Consider the following 20,367-nt stretch of genomic DNA (forward strand, 5'->3'; position numbering starts at 1 on the left):
TATGATTAATTCGATCAACCGCCTAGATGCATCTAAAAAACACACGAAAACTGTGGAATTATGTACATTATACTTACTAGCTACTTATTTTAATGAATGTATATGCATAGATCAGTGCCATGCTTACTTTTGAAGCCAAATTGATTATCCGTAGTTATTAAATATTCTTTGAGCCTATCCATGAGGATTTGCTCAAATACTGTTGAGATCACACTTGCCAATGCAACTGGCCTATAGTTTTCTGTCCCAGTAATTTTACCTGTTTTATCTTTAATTACTGGCACTAGTAAAACTGTTATCATGGAATCAGGTAACACACCATGGATTAAAAATCCTGTAAAACACAAAGCAAATAACACTGTGACCCTTGAACTAGCATGCTTCAAATGTTCAGCTGTTATTCGATCTGGACCACATGCTTTATTCTCAGCCAGTTTCTCAGTTGCGTACTTGACCTCATCAGGTGTAATAATCATACCTTCATCATTCGACACATGACAAACTTTAAATTCCTTCCTCTCAACACAATTAATAATATCTCCATAAAATTTTCTCCACAAGTTAACAATATTCTCAGCCCCAACAACCCCATCAATACTAGTTGGCAGTGGTATTTTACTATTATTGATAGCCTTAACTTCTTTCCAAAATTCATAGACATTATTTTGCTGAAAGTTCTTGGCCAATGAGTTTGCTCTCATGGACAGCTCGTTTCTTTTTATATACCGTACAGCATATTTAAATTTAGCATTTGCCAATTTCTTTACCTCAAATTCTGGGCCATACCTAGCTTTACCCGTTAAAACCCAGTTTTTAAATGCTTCTCTGGCCTGCAAATGCAGTTCAGAAACATATTCATTCCATCCAGCCCTAAAATTATAATTTTGAACCCTTTTTTGACAGAAAGGTCTACTAGCATTATCTAAACAGTCCACTATTTCATCCTACATCACACATAGATCATACTTATGCTTAGGATTCTTACAATCATTATCACACATAATTGTCTCAGTTGGCACTTATATTGCTCTGTCAATAGTTTATATCCCCAAAGATCATTTGCTGTGAGTCTTGCCCAGTCTAATTTTCCACTTTGTTCAGAATTTTCACAATTAGTCAGGTAAACTTTCAACATTTAACATAACTGAAATTGGTATGTGGTCTGTTGTAGCCAGGTTATACAATATCTCAAGTTTATCTAGGGAATCATGTGCATCTGCTGTACATATACAGTGATCCAGAGTATGTCTATATCGGCTACTTGTTTGTCTTCACCATTGCTCTTTCTTTCTTTCTTTTTCTTTTTTCTTCCTTCTCAAATTCAAACTCTGTGTTAGTTTCAATGGAAGTGTCAACAAATGCAACACCATATAGGCTATTCGAATTCAAATAAAAATTGGTACAATTCCTAAGGAACCGACCAATTAACAGTAGCCTACGGCATTAAATAAAATACAGAAGTATTTACTATATACACATAACTCACATAAAGCAAAAGTACATATAAAATCTATCTATATTTATGTATTGAGTGTATTTAAATGTATTTATGTCAATGGTTGGCACACACATGAAGCGCCCCCTGTTGCACGGAAGTTGAATTGCTTTAAGGGAGAGTGGGCTGAGTTACCAGGGGTCAATTGAGCTTCTGAATGTCAGAGTATAATAATAAAGTTTCTTGTTGATGACAAACAAATACATTTTTAATTGGCTTGCTACACTCAAAAAAATTAATTGTTGAATGAACATGATTTAATCGTAGCACCCATTATGCATCTAATCAAATCAAGTAAACTTGGAAAGCTTTGAATATTTTATTTGAACACAATATTGATTTGTAGATTAAACATGATTTTAATATGTCAATGCAACTTCTCTACAACTAATTGAATCAAAATGTTTGTATTGTGTTAGACTAATCAAATTTATTCTCATTCACTCAAAGCACTTCCATTCAACAAAATTCTGCCTTGTTACATCAACTAGTTAATGTCTTGTTCATGTATGGTTTTGGTAGTTTAATGAATATCTATCTTTTTGTTTCAATTAGATTTGTTTTAGATGACGGCACTAAAGCCCAATTTATACTTCTGTGTCGAACTCACGCCGTAGCTACGTCGTAGGCTGTGTGTAGCGCGCGTACCCTTCGGCGTACCCTGACGTGCACCTCTCCAAAAATGTAACAACGCGTCAACTCTACGCGGATGCAAGCGCTGTGATTGGTCTGCTAGGATCGCTCCCTGGGGTTTCACATGCTCCCTCTGCATGTGTAATTGCGCGTCAACGTGGACAGCGATGCAGAAGTATAAATGAAAACCAACGCGTAGTCTATAGCGTAGAGGCTCCGTCGTAGGTCCGACGCAGAAGTATAAATCAGCCTTAAGCATGACATTAGTAATCTATAAAAAAAAGTACAGAAAACATGCAAACAATTAAAAAAATATATTTTATTTTATTTGAGCTCAGGTTCAAACAGTATATCAGTCCAAATAACAGAGCACAAGCCTGTGCAATGCTACTCATTTCACTGAGGACTTCCACATCTTCAATTATGACACCAATGTCTACTGGGTAATTGTCAGACAGCGCTCCCCCACAGTTTGCTCCAAGGTACTTTATGACTCAATGTCTGAATCCTGTGGGACGAAATACATGAAAGATCACAAACAAAAATTAGCTCAAATATTGATCACAAGAATTGCACATTATACACTCACTGGCCGCTTTATTAGGTACACATGTTAAAGGGATACTCCACTTTTTTCGGAAATATGCTCATTTTACAACTCCCCCAGAGTTAAACAGTTGAGTTTTACCGTTTTAGAATCCATTCAGCCGATCCCCGGGTCTGACGGTACCACTTTTAGCATAGCTTAGCACAGATCATTGATTCTGATGAGTCCAGTAGCATTTCTTTCAAAATGACCAAAGAGTTTCAATATTTTTCCTATTTAAAACTTGACTCTTCTGTAGTTAAACCGTGTACTAAGATCGACGGAAAATGAAAAGTTGCGATTTTCTAAGCCTATATGGCTAGGAACTACTCTCATTCCGGCGTAATAATCAAGGAACTGTGCGGCCGTACCATGGGTGCAGCAGGCGTAATGATATGACGCAGCGCCTGAAAATAGGTCTAATAGGTTAGACAAACTTAGTCCCGGTCACGTTGGAAGAAGTTACCGAGCTGGGGACTATTTTCAGGCGCTGCGTCATATCATTACGCCTGCTGCACTCATGGTACAGCCACACAGTTTCTTGATTATTACGCCGGAATGAGAGTAGTTCCTAGCCATATAGGCTTAGAAAAGCGCAACTTTTCATTTTCCGTCGATCTTAGTACACGGTTTAACTACAGAAGAGTCAAGTTTTAAATAGGAAAAATATTGAAACTCTTTGGTCATTTTGAAAGAAATGCTACTGGACTCGTCTGAATCAATGATCTATGCTAAGCTATGCTAAAAGTGGTACCGTCAGACCCGGAGTTCGGCTGAATGGATTCTAAAACGGTAAAACTCAACTGTTTAACTCTGGGGGAGTTGTAAAATGAGCATATTTCCGAAAAAAGTGGAGTATCCCTTTAAGTAAACGTCAATCCGATACAGGAAAATTTATTCTACATTTACAAGGTTATAATTTCTCAGGTTTTAAGTTGAAACTGTCAGAAAGGTGATAATTCTACTATGTTTATTATTGAGGTCACAGTGGGTGCTGGGCTGTCATTGCAGTGCATTATATTATAAGATTGTTATAATTTATTTGGCCACCATATTTAAAATGAATGAGGTGGCTAAAACATTAGAACCATCTTAGAATATAATGCACTGCAATAAAACAAAAGCATGCATGTACAGTTTCTGATGCCATTTCATGTAAATTAAGCCCCAAGAGAGCTCAACCGATATGAAAAAAAAAAAAAATTGACTTAGTGCATCAACCAATTCACATAAGAACTTTGTCATGGTGTACCCTCAGTTTCCTATAAATTAACAATTTGTCCAGCTCAGTTATTTGACAAAGTTATGTGTTCTCTTATGTCACATGTTTGTTGTAGCAAATAGGGAAAAACACGGCCCAAGTACAGATTCAATGGGCTTTTGAAGCTGTATTTTCTCATCAACTCACCATATATGCCTTCACTAGTTTTTCAGGGTCTTCTTTCAAGTAGGTGCACAGAGACTTGATGACACAGGCTCTTCGGGTATGCAGTGTCATCCTGTGGGGTGGGGACAAGATTAACTCAAACTTAAATTTAAATATACACAAACATAATGATTGCCGCTTACAAAACAATGGTATAGTTTATAATGCTTAAGTAACTTGTACCTACAACTCTCCTTTGCAACACACTGCCACATACATGTCCCTGAAAGAGAAAGAAAAGGAAAGTTCAGTAATCAAGGATAGTTAGTTGTACATTACTGTATGTGAGTGTTAAGAAAAACTACTTACCATGTAAAAAAGGTGAGGTTCACACCAGAAGAGCAAGGGGCCAGCCGCCAGCTTTATATTGTGATGCATTTCTTTTTTGTATGAAGAAAAGGAACATTTTCACTGTGAAAAAAAAAAAAGTGTCTAAAAGTTAATCTGCAAAACTGCAACTTATTTACCCTAATGTGTATGCTAAGGCCAGAAAACAGAAAAACACATAACACAAGCAGTATTCTCCTAATTTCAAAGACTGACTTTAAAACCTGGGCCAAAGAAAATACCACTACTGGCTGTTGTTACTAAATATCAAGTGTTTTACTTAAATTAATAACCATATTCCCTGAATAAAACCATGCAAACCTATACCATCATGACTTTAATTATAAACTGTTCCTTTTGTTAGGACATTTCAAATGTATGGTCGACTGCATCATAGATTTTACTTGACAATTTTTGCATACTGTATTCAATAAACTGGGTAGCATGTGGCATTTTGGAACTATGTTTGAAAAGACAGAAATGTCTAGTTACAGAACGTTTAAAGTAATATTATTTCTGATATACACATGAAGGCCCAGGCCAATATTAGTTAATTTAGATAATAACAACAGTCCCTCCGTTGGCACACTCTCAGCAAAATCTCAAAAGAGAAATAAATAAAGCTCTAAACGTTAACAGGAAAGGAGAGATGAGAAGTGCACATTGATCATTCAACATTAACTTCTGTTGTTTCTGATGTAACCGATAGATCACGTAAATATACCCCGGGTATGTCGTAAAAATGCCACATTAGGCATAAACCAGCTAACGTCACACTAACTTACAAACAGAAAAAAAACGAGTGCATGGTGTGTTCGACTCTGCATTCACTTTATCTCCTGTTTTACCCTCCCATGGTTGAGGTAGAGTTCAGGTTTAACGTGGGTTATGTAGTAAATAGTTAGGCGCGTAGCTAACATTGAATTGTGACAGAAATGGACCAAATTGTAGCGCATGTATTAACGTTAAGGTGAAACTCGTATCGACGAAGACACATGATTGAACCCAACATAGCCTATGCTTAGGAAAATAAACCTGCAGAAACATCGCCACAGTGTCTAATAACTTATTTTTAATCTATAATCCCACAGTATTAATTACAAACAGGTACATATCAAGTACTTACCCTCAATATCAAGGATGCAGAACAATTAGACCGCTCACAAAACTCCACTTATAGCCGTCTCTGGACTCGCGTGTGCCCGAACTTCCCGCCGTAGTGCTGAGCATGCGCAGTACTCACCAGAGAGAATTGTTGATATGAAGCGCTTCAGTCTCGTTGAATCAACAAGTGCTGATCTAATTCATTTAATTATTTCTTAATTTAGTTACAAGTAACAAGAATGAATCATTTAACAGAAGTAAACTCGTTATATTCTTATTAATCAGACATATTTGTATCATGCAAATCAAGCAAGTGGCTAGTTGACTTTTTTGAGTGTACGCAAAATCTTTACAATCAAATAAATATTGGGAAATGTATATGGAACAGTTATAGTATAAGCTCAAGTGGTACAATGCAGAGATTCTGACCCTATAAGAGATCATAGTGTTAAAAAAAAGTCTGAGGTACAGCAGCCAGCTACAAAGTAAATATTTTTTAAATACTTCTGTCAGTTCACCTGTTTAAAGTTACATTAGACTTTGTCTTATCACCCATCTGTTTTTTTCCCAGGGAGAGAGTGAGCAAGAGGTTGCTGTCTTTACACAGTAGTGGAAAATAAAAACTCTCTAGAATATGTGATACCACTTATATTCCCAGAGAGAGGGACTTGCTGAGGTAGACAAAGGCTCCTTAGTGGTGCAAAAAGGCTTTCTCTCCGTTCTCACGTCACAAGTGAAAGCAGAAATCAGCAGCAGGTAAAGCTATGTTATTGCATGGAATAAATGTATCAAAATACAATCTTAACTAATGCATATTTACACACATTGATTTTTTAAGATTCTAATTGACTTTTACCTGTGCTAATCTGTCTCAGATATGATTAACTACTGTCTAATGCATGTCTGAATATTTCCCAGGGAAATATATGCATGTTTTCGTCTTCATCTCAAAATAGCCTACAGCATGAAGATTACTACCACTTTAAGTCTGCTCCTGGTATCCGTCCACATTGGAAACTCGTTTCTGATTGGAGCATTTAACATCAAATCCTTTGGGGACTCCAAAGCATCCAATGCCACTCTGCTTGACATCATTACCAAAGTGAGTGACACCCATAGAATACCCATATCATGCTTCTTGTTTGGTAACCTTAGTATTGTGTTTGTTAGGTAGTTCATCGCTATGACATTGTACTCATCCAAGAGGTGAGAGACAGTGATCTTTCTGCAACTAATAAACTGATGGAAAGTGTAAATGGGTAAGTTGTTTAATTTAATGTCTATAAGTTACAGTATTTTTTTTTTTTTTGTATAACAAATAAATCAAATATTATTTTCATTATCAGAGGTTCCTCTCCATATGTGTATCAGCACATTGTAAGTGAGCCCCTGGGTAGGAGCACTTACAAAGAGAGATATCTCTTTATTTACAGGTAACATGTAGCTCATATATCAGATAAGACTGTATGTATACTATTATGTGTACCTGCGGTTCATATCAAATTAATAATTACACTTATGTTCTCATCAGGCGTCAGACAGTATCGGTTTCAAACAGCTTCCACTATGACGATGGATGTGAATCCTGTGGAACTGATACTTTCAACAGAGAACCCTTTGTTGTGATGTTCTCCTCTAATACAGGTGGCGGTCCCAGTTCATTGTCAAAATGTTACCAGTAATACAGTTGAAACGCTCTGTTCAGCAAAAGCTTTTCATCTAAAGACATTTATGGTGAAAATGAAGGGAATGTGATTTCCAGATCCTGAGTGACCATACTTATAGCTGAATATAAACTCCTATTCAAAAATTTGGGGTCAATAAGACTAAAAAAAAGAAAAATAATAATGATAAAAAAAAAACAGAAAATGTTTTGAATACTGAGCCCTAACAAGTCTGTATTTTCCATAGCTGTCCGGGACTTTGCCCTCATTCCCCAGCATACATCTCCAGAAGTCGCTGTGCAGGAAATTGATGCTCTGCATGATGTAGTCTTGGATACTAGACAACGTTTGAACACAAATGTAACTATACTATAATGAGAACTATGCTAATATAGTATGATTTAGTGAATTTGTGACATTTCATATTTCATTTCAGAACATCATGCTTTTGGGAGACTTCAATGCTGGCTGTAGCTACGTTTCAAATTCGAATTGGTCAAAAATACGACTCCGCACTGACCAAAGCTACACCTGGCTCATCCCTGACAGTGTGGACACAACCGTCACACACACAAACTGCCCTTATGACAGGTAGGGAAAACATCACAAGCTATCTAGCTGGATCAGATAAACGTATGTTATGTAGTGACTCATGATATGCTTGATATAAAAGGATTGTGGCCACGTCTGACATGATGAAAGGAGTGTCCCCTGGATCAGCACAGGTCTTTGACTTCATGGAAGCCCATGGATTGAGCCAGAGCTGGGTGAGGACAGGTTTTGCCCCATTGGGGATTATTGTTAAGCAGCACAATGTTTTAAACATTAAACCTAAGGATCTCTAGAGACTGAGTTATTGCTGAGTGTATTCATCTGTCTGAAGTGCTCACGTCTCTCTCACAGGCCCTGGCAGTGAGCGATCACTTTCCAGTTGAGGTCAAGCTCATGTAAAAAAAGATCAAGGTTGTTCCCTCACAGCAGATACGCACTGCTTCTAACACTTGGTGGGAATAAAAATAAATCATTTTCTTCAACAAATGTTTGTCCAATCATTCTAGCTATAAGAAATGCACAGGTGAATGTGCAGCTATTTAAATGCTATTTGCATTTAAAAAAAACTAATTTAGCTGCAATACCATTTAAAATGACCTAGTGAAGGAAAAAGTTGATGTGTAATGAAGATAATGATGTTTATTATTGAAGAAGTGTTACTGGTGTGAGGACAGGACAACCTGTCACTCACATGACATCACAGCAAAAGCAAACCACAGCCATCCAATCAAATCCTATTGGACAAAAACAAGTCCAGCCCTACATTTTTTTTCTTGATCGAGAAGCCGTTTCAATCGGATATATACGTCAAAATAGCGACTATCGCAACTTCCGCTTCATAAAGACTTTCAAATAAAAGGCAATCAGTTGACCTGACATATAAAACTTTAATCTAAAACCTTGATGTAAAAAAAAAAAGTTAAATAGACAAGTTATATGTCAACTACCCACATGCTAATGAGACCCCAATTTAGTTTAATAAGATTTTATTTACAAACAAATTTATCCTCTAGTAACAAAAAGAGAGGACAATGTGATATACAGTGACACTGATGCGCTACATAGAGACAATGTCAACAACAGGCACGTGTTCAGGTCCTCAAGACCTCTTCTTCAGCATCTTCATGTACATCCCAAGAGATTTCTGGATGGAGTCTTTGGTGATGAAACTGACGAAGTTTGTGGTGTCGGCGTCTCTGTTCGCAAGAAGTTTGTCTATGGTGGGCTTTCTCATCATAGACTTACTTATCTGACGGGCATGATCTGTGGGCAAAAAACAGTGTACATGAACAAAATGTACTAACAATACCAGGCAGAAATATTGTATTTTGGAGCAAACTATTACTATTTACCTGGGATGGCTAACCATTTAGTCATGGTTACAGTAGCTGCGCTGAGAACTTTATCTTCAGGAACAAGCTCATCCACCAGACCGACCTTCAGGGCTTCAGGAGTATTGTACAGTAAACCGAGCTGAAGACCCTTCTCGGTTTCTCTATGGCCCACAACGTTTGCCATGGTGTCCTTAAACCTGGTTTACAAAATCTCCGTTTAGTACCATCCTGTTTTACAGTAGGCATGTTTACAGGCACTCATTTTTGTCACTTTGAATGAATCCAATCCGATTACAGATTCTGAAAGTTCTCTTTATATGAAACCTAAACTTTGCAATCAGATTCACATAATCGTTTACACATACTATCATTTACAAACTTCAGCGCGTGCGCAGTGTCCAGTCGGTGCGTTTAGAACCAGAGAAAGCCGTCGCGATATTGTCAACAGAGCTATCTTGAGAATAACTGCCGTTTTTCTTGATGACACGCCTAAAAGGAAAGCTGACAAATATGTCAGAAAAGTCTCCTCCACTGACCACTTTGTAAAATGTAAATAAACACATTTAGGCTCATGTAAACATACGCATCACGGTACTGTGATATATTTTTTAATACGACTTAGATTATAGTTGGATTCAAGCATTTACATGCGTATTTTTTTCCCTATTGATCAGATTATTTATTTTCCCCTTCAATCCGATCGAAATTCACGTGGAACAATCTCAGTCGTTTCGATTGAGGTGTTTACATGAAGCCTTTTCAGTCCGATGGAGCCATCAATCCAAATACTAACAGTTTATTTGGGCAAACATAGCTACTAGCTAGTGGTTCCAAAGTCCATGAATTGTGAAATTCACAGCAATAACACTTACCAAAAAGGTGCAACTATACCAAGTTGTGTTTCATTGAGACCAATGTTATAGCGAGGGTTATCGGCCATGATCCTGTAGTCACAACACATAGCCAACAAACAGCCACCTGCAGGACTGGATCCCTAAAAACAGAACAATTAATTTATTCAACAACTAAAAATTTGACCATATATGAATACTTGACCTAAACCAGCCAGGTATCAGAAAACAGAAGAGGACATACTGGCACTCACATTGATTGCAGCGATTGTGACCTTGGTGGACCCATAAAGCTTAAGCCACGCGTCCTGTACAGCCTTCCAAAATTCTGCGCAGTGCTCTGGGCTCTTCTGATACATTTCCAAAATATCTAGGCCTGCAGAAAACACCTTCGGCTGGGCCTATAACAAAAACAGCAGTGTCAATGAAATGAACATAATGTATAAACTAAAGCAGATGTTTCTGATGACTTACAGATGTTATGATCACACCTCTGCAGCCTCTGTCCAGTTCAAGTTTTTCTAAATTAATGGCAAACTCAGTCAAAAAGTCAAGACTTAGACTGTTGACCGGAGGACTTTGGAACTGCATTATAGCAACACCTGTGAGAATATTAAATTATTAATCTAGGCTATAACAGGAATAAAAAAAATTGGTAATGACTTTTTGATAAATGTGAAGTTGCAATGCAGTAAACCCATTATTAATGCACATTATGTATTAAGATTCTTACCATTACTACTATCCAGGTCCACTTTAATTTTTGAGGATGATGAATATTTGTTTGAAGATACAAAGTATTGCAGAGCACAGGTTCTCCCATGACTACGGTTTCCAGACAGCAGTGATACAAACCCTGCAGAGATATATCTAATATTTTACATAATATGTAAAACTAAAAGCCAAGGTATTTTCGCAGTGCATTTATATGACTATTGGTTACACCTCTGTAAACATGCAATGTACTACGCGAGCACTGTTGTATTTCCCAGTGTGAACAAGCTGTGCCCTTATTAAAGTTGTGAAAAGTAAAAGTTAACACCAAAACAACAACTAACATGACATGTGTCATTATATGTTGATGTGTCCTGCTTTCTAAAACATATAGATTAATTCGATCACTAATGATTAACGTTACATGAAAACTTGAACATGAACTCTTTTGTGGTCCGCTGACCTTCGTCCTAATTCCTTGATGCATTGCTAACGCATATTTAATTAAAAATAAAACACAGTCAGTGGTCACTGCACAATAGAAAACAGCAAAAGTTTCAGATGAGGCAAAACACACACATACCAGAGGGGCTGAATTTGGTACAGTGTCTTAATACTGATGACATCTCGCCAGCTGAAGAGATAATGCTAAATTGCTACAAACTTCACCAATTGCGTACACGTGTTGCCAGATCTCGCTTGAAAAACAGGAAAGCTGTACTAATAAACATTCTCAAAATAAGTAACTTTCCCAAAATAACATATTTGCATCTTTCTGTAATTTATTTGTATTTTTAATACGTTAATCGATTAAAACAACTATATATTTTTACAGCAGCCTACAACGGGACATATATTTGTTAGCGACTTCATGAAAAACAAGCTGAAAGACGCTTTAAAAGGAGGACATGGCAACACTGCGACGTGCACAGTTTGTGTGACTGGTGAGCAGAGCGCCAATCAGCAAAGACGTACTTAATATACTTTACTAAGATTGGTCAATTTTGGAAGGCGGTACATGTTGTGTCAGACTCAAGTGAGAGATGCCTGTCTTTTTCTTCAGAGATTCGTTTCTATCATCTGTTAGTGCTGTAATTTTATTTTATTTCAGTTTTTTTTTTTTTTTTTAGCAACATGAAGCAACTGTTCATTGCCAGCCATTACTGCTACATGCACGTGTTGTTCATTTGATAAATTGACTTGATGTGCCTAATCATAGTAACTTACATGAACTAAACTAAAACATTTGAAACAAGATTACAAATAAGGACAAGCCGAACTTTATTTAAAAATACAAGATGAAAAGGTATGACAATTCAGAAGCAATATAATCTATTTTTAGCAAATGAATCAGTCAGCTGAAAAAATGCCCTGACTAAATCGTACATTACATCTTACTGCAGCCGACATTACATCACAATTAACCCCCTAATTAACATGTTTTTAAAAATGGAGCATCATGCAATACAGATTACAAGTAGACTAATGATAACATCCAATTGTGAGGACATCAATTGCATTATCGGTCACAATATGAATTTGAGAAAATATACATCGTACGTATATTTTGAAAAATTATGAGGATTTCCATTTGATCAAATACATCTTATAATCATATTTTGACTGAAGAGTGACACGGTTATCAAAAATGACAATTCACAAAAAAAACATCCGCTAATCTTTTGTGCGCTCTCTTATTTATGTCTTCCTATTGCTAACTAGCTCACAGTTAATGATGATTTAGCATTTGTCTCCCTCATAAAGGCATTACACAATGCACATGCAAGTTATACATTACCTATGGCATTTGTAACCTTTCTTCAAGAAATCTTGTTCTTATCATTTCCGCAGAGTATTTCTGAATATTCTGCGATATATATGAATATGATAGCGCAGTAGATAATTGTTCAAGGGAAATCAAGATATGCACATGTCAGATAGTAACATCAGAGATGGAGGTGGAAGTGTAAGGTAACAGTATCATCAGGCATATAAACAAAAATTTTTATTTATTTTGGAATGTCAAAAAAAAAAAAAAAAATCATAGACAATCTAATATCAAAGCTAGATGGAGGACGGTTACAGACACCAGGACAGAGATGAACAGATTTTGAACAATTTCAGGGAATGAGGAGGGTGCTTGACTATGGGCTCCAGTGATGGTGGGTTCCCAGCTGAAAAGACCAGCAAATGTTTAGCCTGGTGTGCCAATCGGGCTTCTTAACTAGACTAACCAGTAAGACAAGTGTAACAGCTTCACCAGAAATGCTGTTTGACCAGCTAAGTTTTGCTGGCGAACAACTTCATACTAGTCTAAGTTGGTCTTTTTCGCAGGGGTTTAATGCTCAGAAATACCTTTTGGACAAGCAACACTTAGTACAAACCACTTCCTAAACATGTATTTATCAGTTAACAGCAGGCTGATTACATCATCAATACAAGACATTAGCCATAGCAGACACGATGGCTTCACATCCAAGCATGCACTGATCTGGTCATGGGCTCTGTAAAGAACTCTAAATGCATTGCAAGAATACAGACATTGTAATATTTACAGTTTACACTAACCTGAGAGTACAGGCATGAGGAATTTCATTTGTTGATTATACCGCTGTTATATCTATTACAAAGTACTAAGTCACCTCTAATACCCTGCCAGTCACTGTTTGTCCTCACCGTTGATTACACTTAATATGTAAGAATGTCTTCATTATTTTAAGGTTTTTGTTATATGACTAATTGTTATTTAACCATTTGCAAAGTCAACTCCAGCTGCATATCTACCTAGCCTAGTCCTCCGTTTTAAACATTAGTCATAAATTGGGTATTTTGCTATGCATCTGGGAGAGAGAGAGACAGAGGAGAACCTCTTTACTCTGCACTGTCCCAGTCTTTTTTGATTTGCAGGTTCCACTCCCACGACAGATGGTCTGTCTTGTCGTCATCTGTGAAGTAGGATTTGATGTGGTAGCTTCCCCGAACGATCATGCCCTTCGGAGCCTCCTCAATCGGGGTCATAAACTCATGCTCCTCGGCTCTTGGACCGTAGCTGCCCACCATGTACACTGCCTTATCCACTACAGGTAAAAATGAAAATATCTTTTAAATTTAGTCAACATTTTGTGTCATATTCATTCATTTGAAATTGAATTGCAAAATAGCACGACAGTCCATCTTACATCAATTTTGGAATTATATGGAAGCTTGTTTCCGCCAAAAATAATTGCGACTTTTTATCTCTGACGGTTTTCTCAGAATTTTGGATTTATATCTCGCAATTCTGACTTCATAACTCGCAATTGCAAGTTTATCTCTAACAAGAAAAAAGACAGTTCCGATTCTGACTTTTTTCTTAGAATTGTGAGATATAAACTTGCAATAAAAAAAAAAGGTAATTGCGACTTTCTAACCTGTTTTTGACTTCTGACTTGTTTTTCAGAATTGTGAGTTTATATCCCACAATTTGGAGTTTCTCACAATTCTGATGAAAAAAAGTCAGAATTGCGAGACAAAAAGTTGCAATTACCTTTTATATGTTTTATTCCAGGCTGGAAACAAGCTTACATACACATATGAGAGAGGGTGGCTCTTAAAGGGTCATGAAACCCAAAACCAAATTGTCTGAGATTTTAACAGTTATGTGTGTTGAACATCATAGAAGTCAATGTTACCATCCATTAGTTTTGATCGTAGGAGAAAACTAGTTAATTTTCAACTTCCGGAATTAATTTTGTCTTTGTGTCAACGTCACAGGATGTGACGTTTTCTCGTACTATAGTACGTCGATGACTCATCGGTTGGCGTCTCATGATTATTCATAAGACTGCGTGTCCTTATCCTATGAGAAGACGGCTTGCTTAATTATTCATGATAGCACATGTAGATTTCCTATTACAGGCGTTTTAAACAGTGAAATTGCATACGAGAGATGCATTAATAGATCCAAAAACGAGTGGTTTTTTTTAGCTTTGTAAGAGTTTCTGCATCGCACAAGTTCTCTTCCACAAGCGCGATTCATCCACACTGATTGATTGAAAGCTGATTGATTGGTTTCTCCCACAAGTAAACTGGCCAATGGCATTTTCTAACCTGACAGGCATTTGGCAAAACGACACAAAAAAGCATATAAACTTTTGTCAATTTATTTAATTGTTTTTTAAAAATGATTTAGTCATTTTTAATTATTTTATTATTATTACTACTTTTTAAACATGAATTAAATAATTATTTCCATTGTTATGTTTGAATTAATAAATTGAATTGAATTGTCACACCTGATATTGTTAATATTTTGTGCCGGTATTTTTTTCTTGTCATATTTAATCAACAAGTTTTTAATTAAAAACTTTCAATTATTGACATGACACCATTTTCTTTATTGTTGACAAATCTGTAATTGCTTTGTTAACAAACTGATCATCGATAGTTTCCTGTTTATATAATATCAGATCAACTCAAAGTGGAGTTATCACAGATAATCTGAGCATTGCTGGACTACATCATCTCAAGATTTTGCCAAAAACATAACATATATAAATATAAGTGAAATGTGTTTATCAGATGGTACTTTAAAATGGGAATGTAAGATGTTTATTTAGATCACGCACATTCAAACAGTACATGTGTGTTTAAAGAGATCCATACACCCTTGACTCAACCACATTCCCAGCACCAAGCAAGGCCAACATTTAAATTCATGAATACAGATGCTCTAGTCTTACCTCTGAGTCCTTTCCTGTAGGTCAGATGCACATATTTCAGTCCAGACACAATGTCCCTGTTGACCTAATAGGAACAGATGGGATGAATTAGAATAAATATTAATTTAACATATCATTTTCATTCTCACAGTCACCAGCAGAGGTCCTGTTAGATCATTGAACATTTAGGAATTCACTTCAGGGAATACATGGAATTTGCACTGAATTTAGACCTAAGTCACTGTCTATTTTAGTGTATTTATACATGAACTAACACTATATTTTACAGTATCTTCTGTATCAGGAAGAATGGTATTTTGCATGATCACATGATCTGGTATGACTCACAGTGATTCTAGATGGCACTTTTAATTAATTTCTTGAGAAAACAGTAACAAAACAAAAAAAAATACACAAACCCACTTTCTGCTTACATTGTAACCCAAACTGTTTACAAATATTTTAAGTGTGTTATTTTTAGGGACTTTTAGCCTGGGAAAGAGTGTCTGTGTCTATTTCTGTATGTTCTTCATAGTGCTGGCCTGATCAAGACAGGAAATAAACAATCTATCCACTTCGAGCCTTGCATTCCATATCTACATGCTCTGAACTTGGGTTCAACTTTCAAGGCCATTGAAGCAATTTTGTAAAACTTGCCTTATTTTTTACAATACCTCAGAATAATAGATTTGTAGGTAAAAAAAAAAAAGAAAATACACAACAGTATTCTTAGGCCACAGTATAAAAGATTAACCGCTACTGCTGACTGTTTAATTCCATTTTTATTCTTCAAAATCTATTTGATTTTTTACCTTAAAGTGGATTTTCACCCTGTAGTCCACTCCCTCCTTCATGGTGAAGTTCTTCTTCTTCAAAGCATCGAGGTCACCTGTGTGTAAAACAAAAACAAAACCATCAGCCAGAGTGAAATTCAGAGTGGAATTGTGCATTGTTATAATCAGTGTTGGGGTAACGAGAGTTACGTAATCAGTTGACTTTTTCAAGTAACACATTACATTTAAATTTACAACAAAATATCGGAGTTACTTTTTCAAATAAGTAACGCCATGACTTTGTTTTCTACGGTGGCCGAGAGAACTCAACGCGCTGCAACTGAAGAAAACACATGCAAATTAAGAAAACATCTTCATCAGTTTCACAACACATGTGTGCTCCGAATACTCACAACACAACCAAATACAGAAACGCGCTGCAAATAGCACAGACCACAACGGAAACATTTCCAGGGGACCCCAATAAGTGACGAACCCGGCTGGGACGTGAGCATCCCTATGCCCTACTCCCTTCGAAGGGCAGAGCCCTTGAAGTGGGGACTTTGGAGTGAGCAGGGCACTAGTGTGACATTATGTAGCCGTTTGGAACGCACTTGATGAAGGGAGCAACGAAAGATAACGTAATTTCCTCATTATTAACACCTGGGATGTTCCCATGACAACGCAGCACCGTGTCCATCTTACGACAGAAATTTATATTATTGCTGTTAACATAACTGTTGCAAATTAATATACATTTTAAACAAAAAAGTTAGTCAAATATGCGTTATATATCTGTGTGTGAGTGTCTCAACTTTAAACCTTGCCTTCTCATCTTTGGACCCTGCATTACCTAACATTTCTTATGAAACTTATTTAAACATAACAAAATTTGTACAATGTAACTGATGTACAGTGTTCTTTTTCTCTATCTTTTTAATTTTTTTTCAGCTCATTGTTTACTCTTCTTTTCTCATTTGTATTCTGATGACATTGAACATATTGTTAATACATTTTGTATGTTGTATACAAAGTTATATGTCATAAACATGTCATCTCTGTATGTTTTGCAAAAAGTATATATTTTTTAAAAAGTAAAATAAAAAAGTAGACTTTGAGCTGTAAGCATGTCCCAGCCGGGTTCGCCACTTATTGGGGTCCTCTGGAAACATTTCCGTTGTGGTCTGTGCTATTTGCAGCGCGTTTCTGAATTTGGTTGTGTTGTGAGTATTCGGAGCACACTTGTGTTGTGAAACTGATGAAGATCTTTTCTTAATTTGCTGGTGTTTTTCTATTTGCATGTGTTTTCTTCAGTTGCAGCGCGTTGACCTATCTTGGCCACCGTAGTTTTCCCATTTATAGTCTGACACCTCTCCTGTCCCCATGTTGAATGAAATAAGGAAAAAGGCGCACCATATATATTTTTTGCAATTCAGAATGGCAGCACAGCCGAAAGGTTTGTTTGAGCTGCACCCTCTACTGTACAGGAGTGGATTTGCATTTCATTCAGCGTTAAACTTATACATTTCACTTTTGGTGTGTAGGGGCCTTTACATTTGCCAAAATATAACTTTTTTTGTCATTAAAAAACATACAAGCAAGCCCAGCCCAGGAGAGAAAAAGTAACAAAAGTAATGCAACACATTACTTTTCATAAAAGTAACGTAATGCAACTTAATTACATTTCAGGGAGTAACACAATATTGTAATGTTAAAATTACTTTTAAAACTAACTTTCCCCAACACTGGTCATAATGACATTTTTAAAGAAATATAACAGAAATCAATATCATTGTAAATGCGAGCCTTTTATGTTGCAGGTCGCATTTTGCTTATAGTTCAACTGAGTTCAATGCAAAGAGTTTCCTTACAAAAGTGCAAATGCTGCGTTATCAATTTATCCCTTTAATCTGCCCTAAGTGCTTTGTAATGGATACTGAAAGAGACCAGGGAGGAAGGAGAAATCGGAGATTGATACAATGAACAACATTAATGATGATTTGTGGCCCATTCACGTGATGCCAAATGCCAGACTGTGTTTATTAGTGTCCTTAACATTAATACTATTTTTAGACTATAGAGGCTTTATCATGTAGTGGAACTGCACCTCGGCTCGGAGAAGTGGATTCTCTGCATGTGCTGACGTGTGATGCCAATGTTAATATAACAGAAGCGGCATCAAACCCTCTCAAAACCCTTTCAACAGCACAAAGATGAAAATCCCTTATCTGTAATTGACTAAATCTAGCTCTGATAATCACTGTAATAACATAATCCTGATTGGACAAGAGGATTAGTCCATGTCCACGACAGCGAGAGTTAAAACGTGGGGTGTGTGATCTCCTTATGAAATGCTGATTAGCTCCACTTACATGCAAATTAGATTGTCCGCACACATTACATAGTCATACACTACTGGTCAAAAGTTTGCGGTCTATAATTTTTTTATGTTTTTGAAAGAAATTTCTTATGCTCAACAAGGCTGCTTTTTTTTTTATTAAAAAATACAGTAATATCATGAAACATTATTACAATTTAAAATAATGTTTTCTATGTGAATATATATTGAAATGTAATTTATTCCTATGATGGTAAAGCTGAATTTTCAGCATCATTACTCCAGTCTTCAGTGTCACATGATCCTTCAGAAATCATCCTGATACACTGACTTGCTGCTCAAGAAATATTTCTTATTATTATTCATGTTGAAAACAGTTGTGCTGCTTATTGTTTGGTAGTGTACTCATTGGGCTTCCATGATTTATGTGGATTTTTTAGAGGCCATGACCTGGGGGACATTTAGAATTCTTGAGGGGGCCATCGCAGTCCCAAAATTGCACAAATTGAAACTGAGGGGGCACAAATGCGATCTTAGGGCTCGATGCCCCCTTATGGCGCCGGGCCAGGGACATTTCATAGACATAATGATTTTTATACTTTACAAACTATATTTTATCCCTTAACCCTACCCATCACAGAAAACTTTCTGTATTATTTTAACATTTTCAAACCAAAAAACATTCAGATTTTACTATCCTTACGGGAAGTGACATTTGGTCCAAGACGCGCACACATACAAACACATATGTGTGTGTGTGTGTGTGTGTGTGTGTGTGTGTGTAGATGTGTGTTCTTTCCTTCCCTGCGCTTAAAGATTCAGAAGGACTTGGTTGGTTATGAACACAGTGTGCTGAAGTTGTTGTAGCTGGTGTGTTGTTTGAATGACTCCCACACAGCAATGAGAGAGCAAAGATGGAGATGGATAATAAGGAAGATCCCAGCGGAGGCTCTAGCAGTCTGGAGGAACTGCAATCTGGCAAGAGGTGAGAATGAGAGCGGCCCGTTCCACCCTCACTCCCACTGCTGCAGCGTTCAACACAGACACCTCATCACCATCAACATAACTCACTGAATCTCGCTTCACTAAAAGATACGTTTCCTACAGAAGAGGATTAGGGCCAAGTAATAATAATAATAATAATAATAAAAAAGACCATCTCGCTTTTAAAGTCATTTTAAAGCGAGATTATAAAACTCGAAATACAATGAAGGAATGAAGGAATGAAGTCGTGTTTTGAGAAAAAAAAGGTTAAATAAATTGCTGAGAATAAATCTCATTATACTTTGAGAATAAACTCGTTGTTTGAGGTTTCTTCAAGCGTCTTGGAAACGTTGACGCAGTTCTTCTGGGTTTAGTTTGTCTCCGTTTTTTTTGTTTCTTCATGTAATCACAGACAGACTTGATGATGGTGAGATCAGATCTCCATGTGGAGCACCGGCTGTTGTCAGACTCCTTGTGCATAAAAAAATCTCACTGGATTGTTACAATTAATGGCAAAATGAATGTTTGGAAATATAAACTGATATTTCCTACCGACACACTACAGCAAAAGATACAATTAACTGGCTTAAACAAAAAAATTTCGGGGTGAAAATTCTAACGTGCCTAATGCCCCCGACACACTTAACGACTAGCTGAAACATTCTAAGACTGAAGTGAACACACTTACAGACTGTTTCCAATGACTGGAGCAGATTTTAAACACTGACCGTCTCTGATTCGGCGCGTTTGGGCATGATCAGTCGTAAGTATCAAATTACATTCATCATCGGCCTTACAGTTGTTAAGTGTGTCCCCCGCTTAAGGCTTGTGCACAGTACTGTATATTTGTACGTTTTTTTATTATTTTTTTTAAGTGCAGACTGGG

The 20,367-nt window shown here is 36.7% G+C and overlaps 3 protein-coding genes and 1 long non-coding RNA gene across 5 annotated transcripts in view; 1 reads left to right on the forward strand and 3 right to left on the reverse strand.

Moving 5' to 3' along the window:
• Window positions 1-2,537: 2,537 nt before the first annotated feature.
• Window positions 2,538-5,670, reverse strand: LOC311285498. The gene is made up of 5 exons (XR_014626369.1): window positions 5,594-5,670; window positions 4,450-4,551; window positions 4,324-4,363; window positions 4,123-4,213; window positions 2,538-2,636 (listed from the first exon to the last, which is right to left on the reverse strand). It is a non-coding gene; the product is annotated as an uncharacterized lncRNA (long non-coding RNA).
• A 472-nt stretch (window positions 5,671-6,142) lies between these two features.
• dnase1 (deoxyribonuclease I) lies at window positions 6,143-8,273 on the forward strand. Of its 2 annotated transcripts, none has more exons than XM_084423044.1 (9): window positions 6,143-6,327; window positions 6,490-6,673; window positions 6,742-6,830; window positions 6,918-7,004; window positions 7,103-7,215; window positions 7,483-7,595; window positions 7,672-7,826; window positions 7,909-8,002; window positions 8,139-8,273. In XM_084423044.1, the coding sequence occupies exons 2-9, from the start codon at window positions 6,536-6,538 to the stop codon at window positions 8,184-8,186; spliced, it is 837 nt and encodes a 278-aa protein (XP_084279170.1). In that variant the 5' UTR covers window positions 6,143-6,327; window positions 6,490-6,535; the 3' UTR covers window positions 8,187-8,273. The 2 variants fall into 2 exon arrangements, with proteins under 2 accessions (XP_084279170.1, XP_084279171.1); XM_084423045.1 differs by having other exon boundaries at window positions 6,231-6,327; window positions 6,528-6,673.
• Window positions 8,274-8,386: 113 nt separating this feature from the next.
• Window positions 8,387-11,638, reverse strand: eci1 (enoyl-CoA delta isomerase 1). Its single transcript, XM_084413600.1, has 7 exons — window positions 11,270-11,638; window positions 10,706-10,828; window positions 10,447-10,574; window positions 10,227-10,373; window positions 9,994-10,115; window positions 9,140-9,318; window positions 8,387-9,050 (listed from the first exon to the last, which is right to left on the reverse strand). The coding sequence occupies exons 1-7, from the start codon at window positions 11,310-11,312 to the stop codon at window positions 8,887-8,889; spliced, it is 906 nt and encodes a 301-aa protein (XP_084269726.1). The 5' UTR covers window positions 11,313-11,638; the 3' UTR covers window positions 8,387-8,886.
• Window positions 11,639-11,950: 312 nt separating this feature from the next.
• Window positions 11,951-20,367, reverse strand: part of arhgdig (Rho GDP dissociation inhibitor (GDI) gamma) — a 29,485-nt gene continuing 21,068 nt past the window's right edge. The window contains exons 4-6 of the mRNA XM_084413611.1: window positions 16,199-16,275; window positions 15,408-15,471; window positions 11,951-13,763 (exon numbers count right to left, since the gene is read on the reverse strand). Of these exons, the coding sequence (XP_084269737.1) occupies window positions 13,558-13,763; window positions 15,408-15,471; window positions 16,199-16,275 (347 nt within the window). The 3' untranslated portion in view covers window positions 11,951-13,557. The remainder of the gene's footprint in view (window positions 13,764-15,407; window positions 15,472-16,198; window positions 16,276-20,367) is intronic.

Source organism: Rutilus rutilus, assembly GCF_951802725.1.
Source record: "Rutilus rutilus genome assembly, chromosome: 1".
Classification (NCBI taxonomy): Eukaryota; Metazoa; Chordata; class Actinopteri; order Cypriniformes; family Leuciscidae; genus Rutilus; species Rutilus rutilus.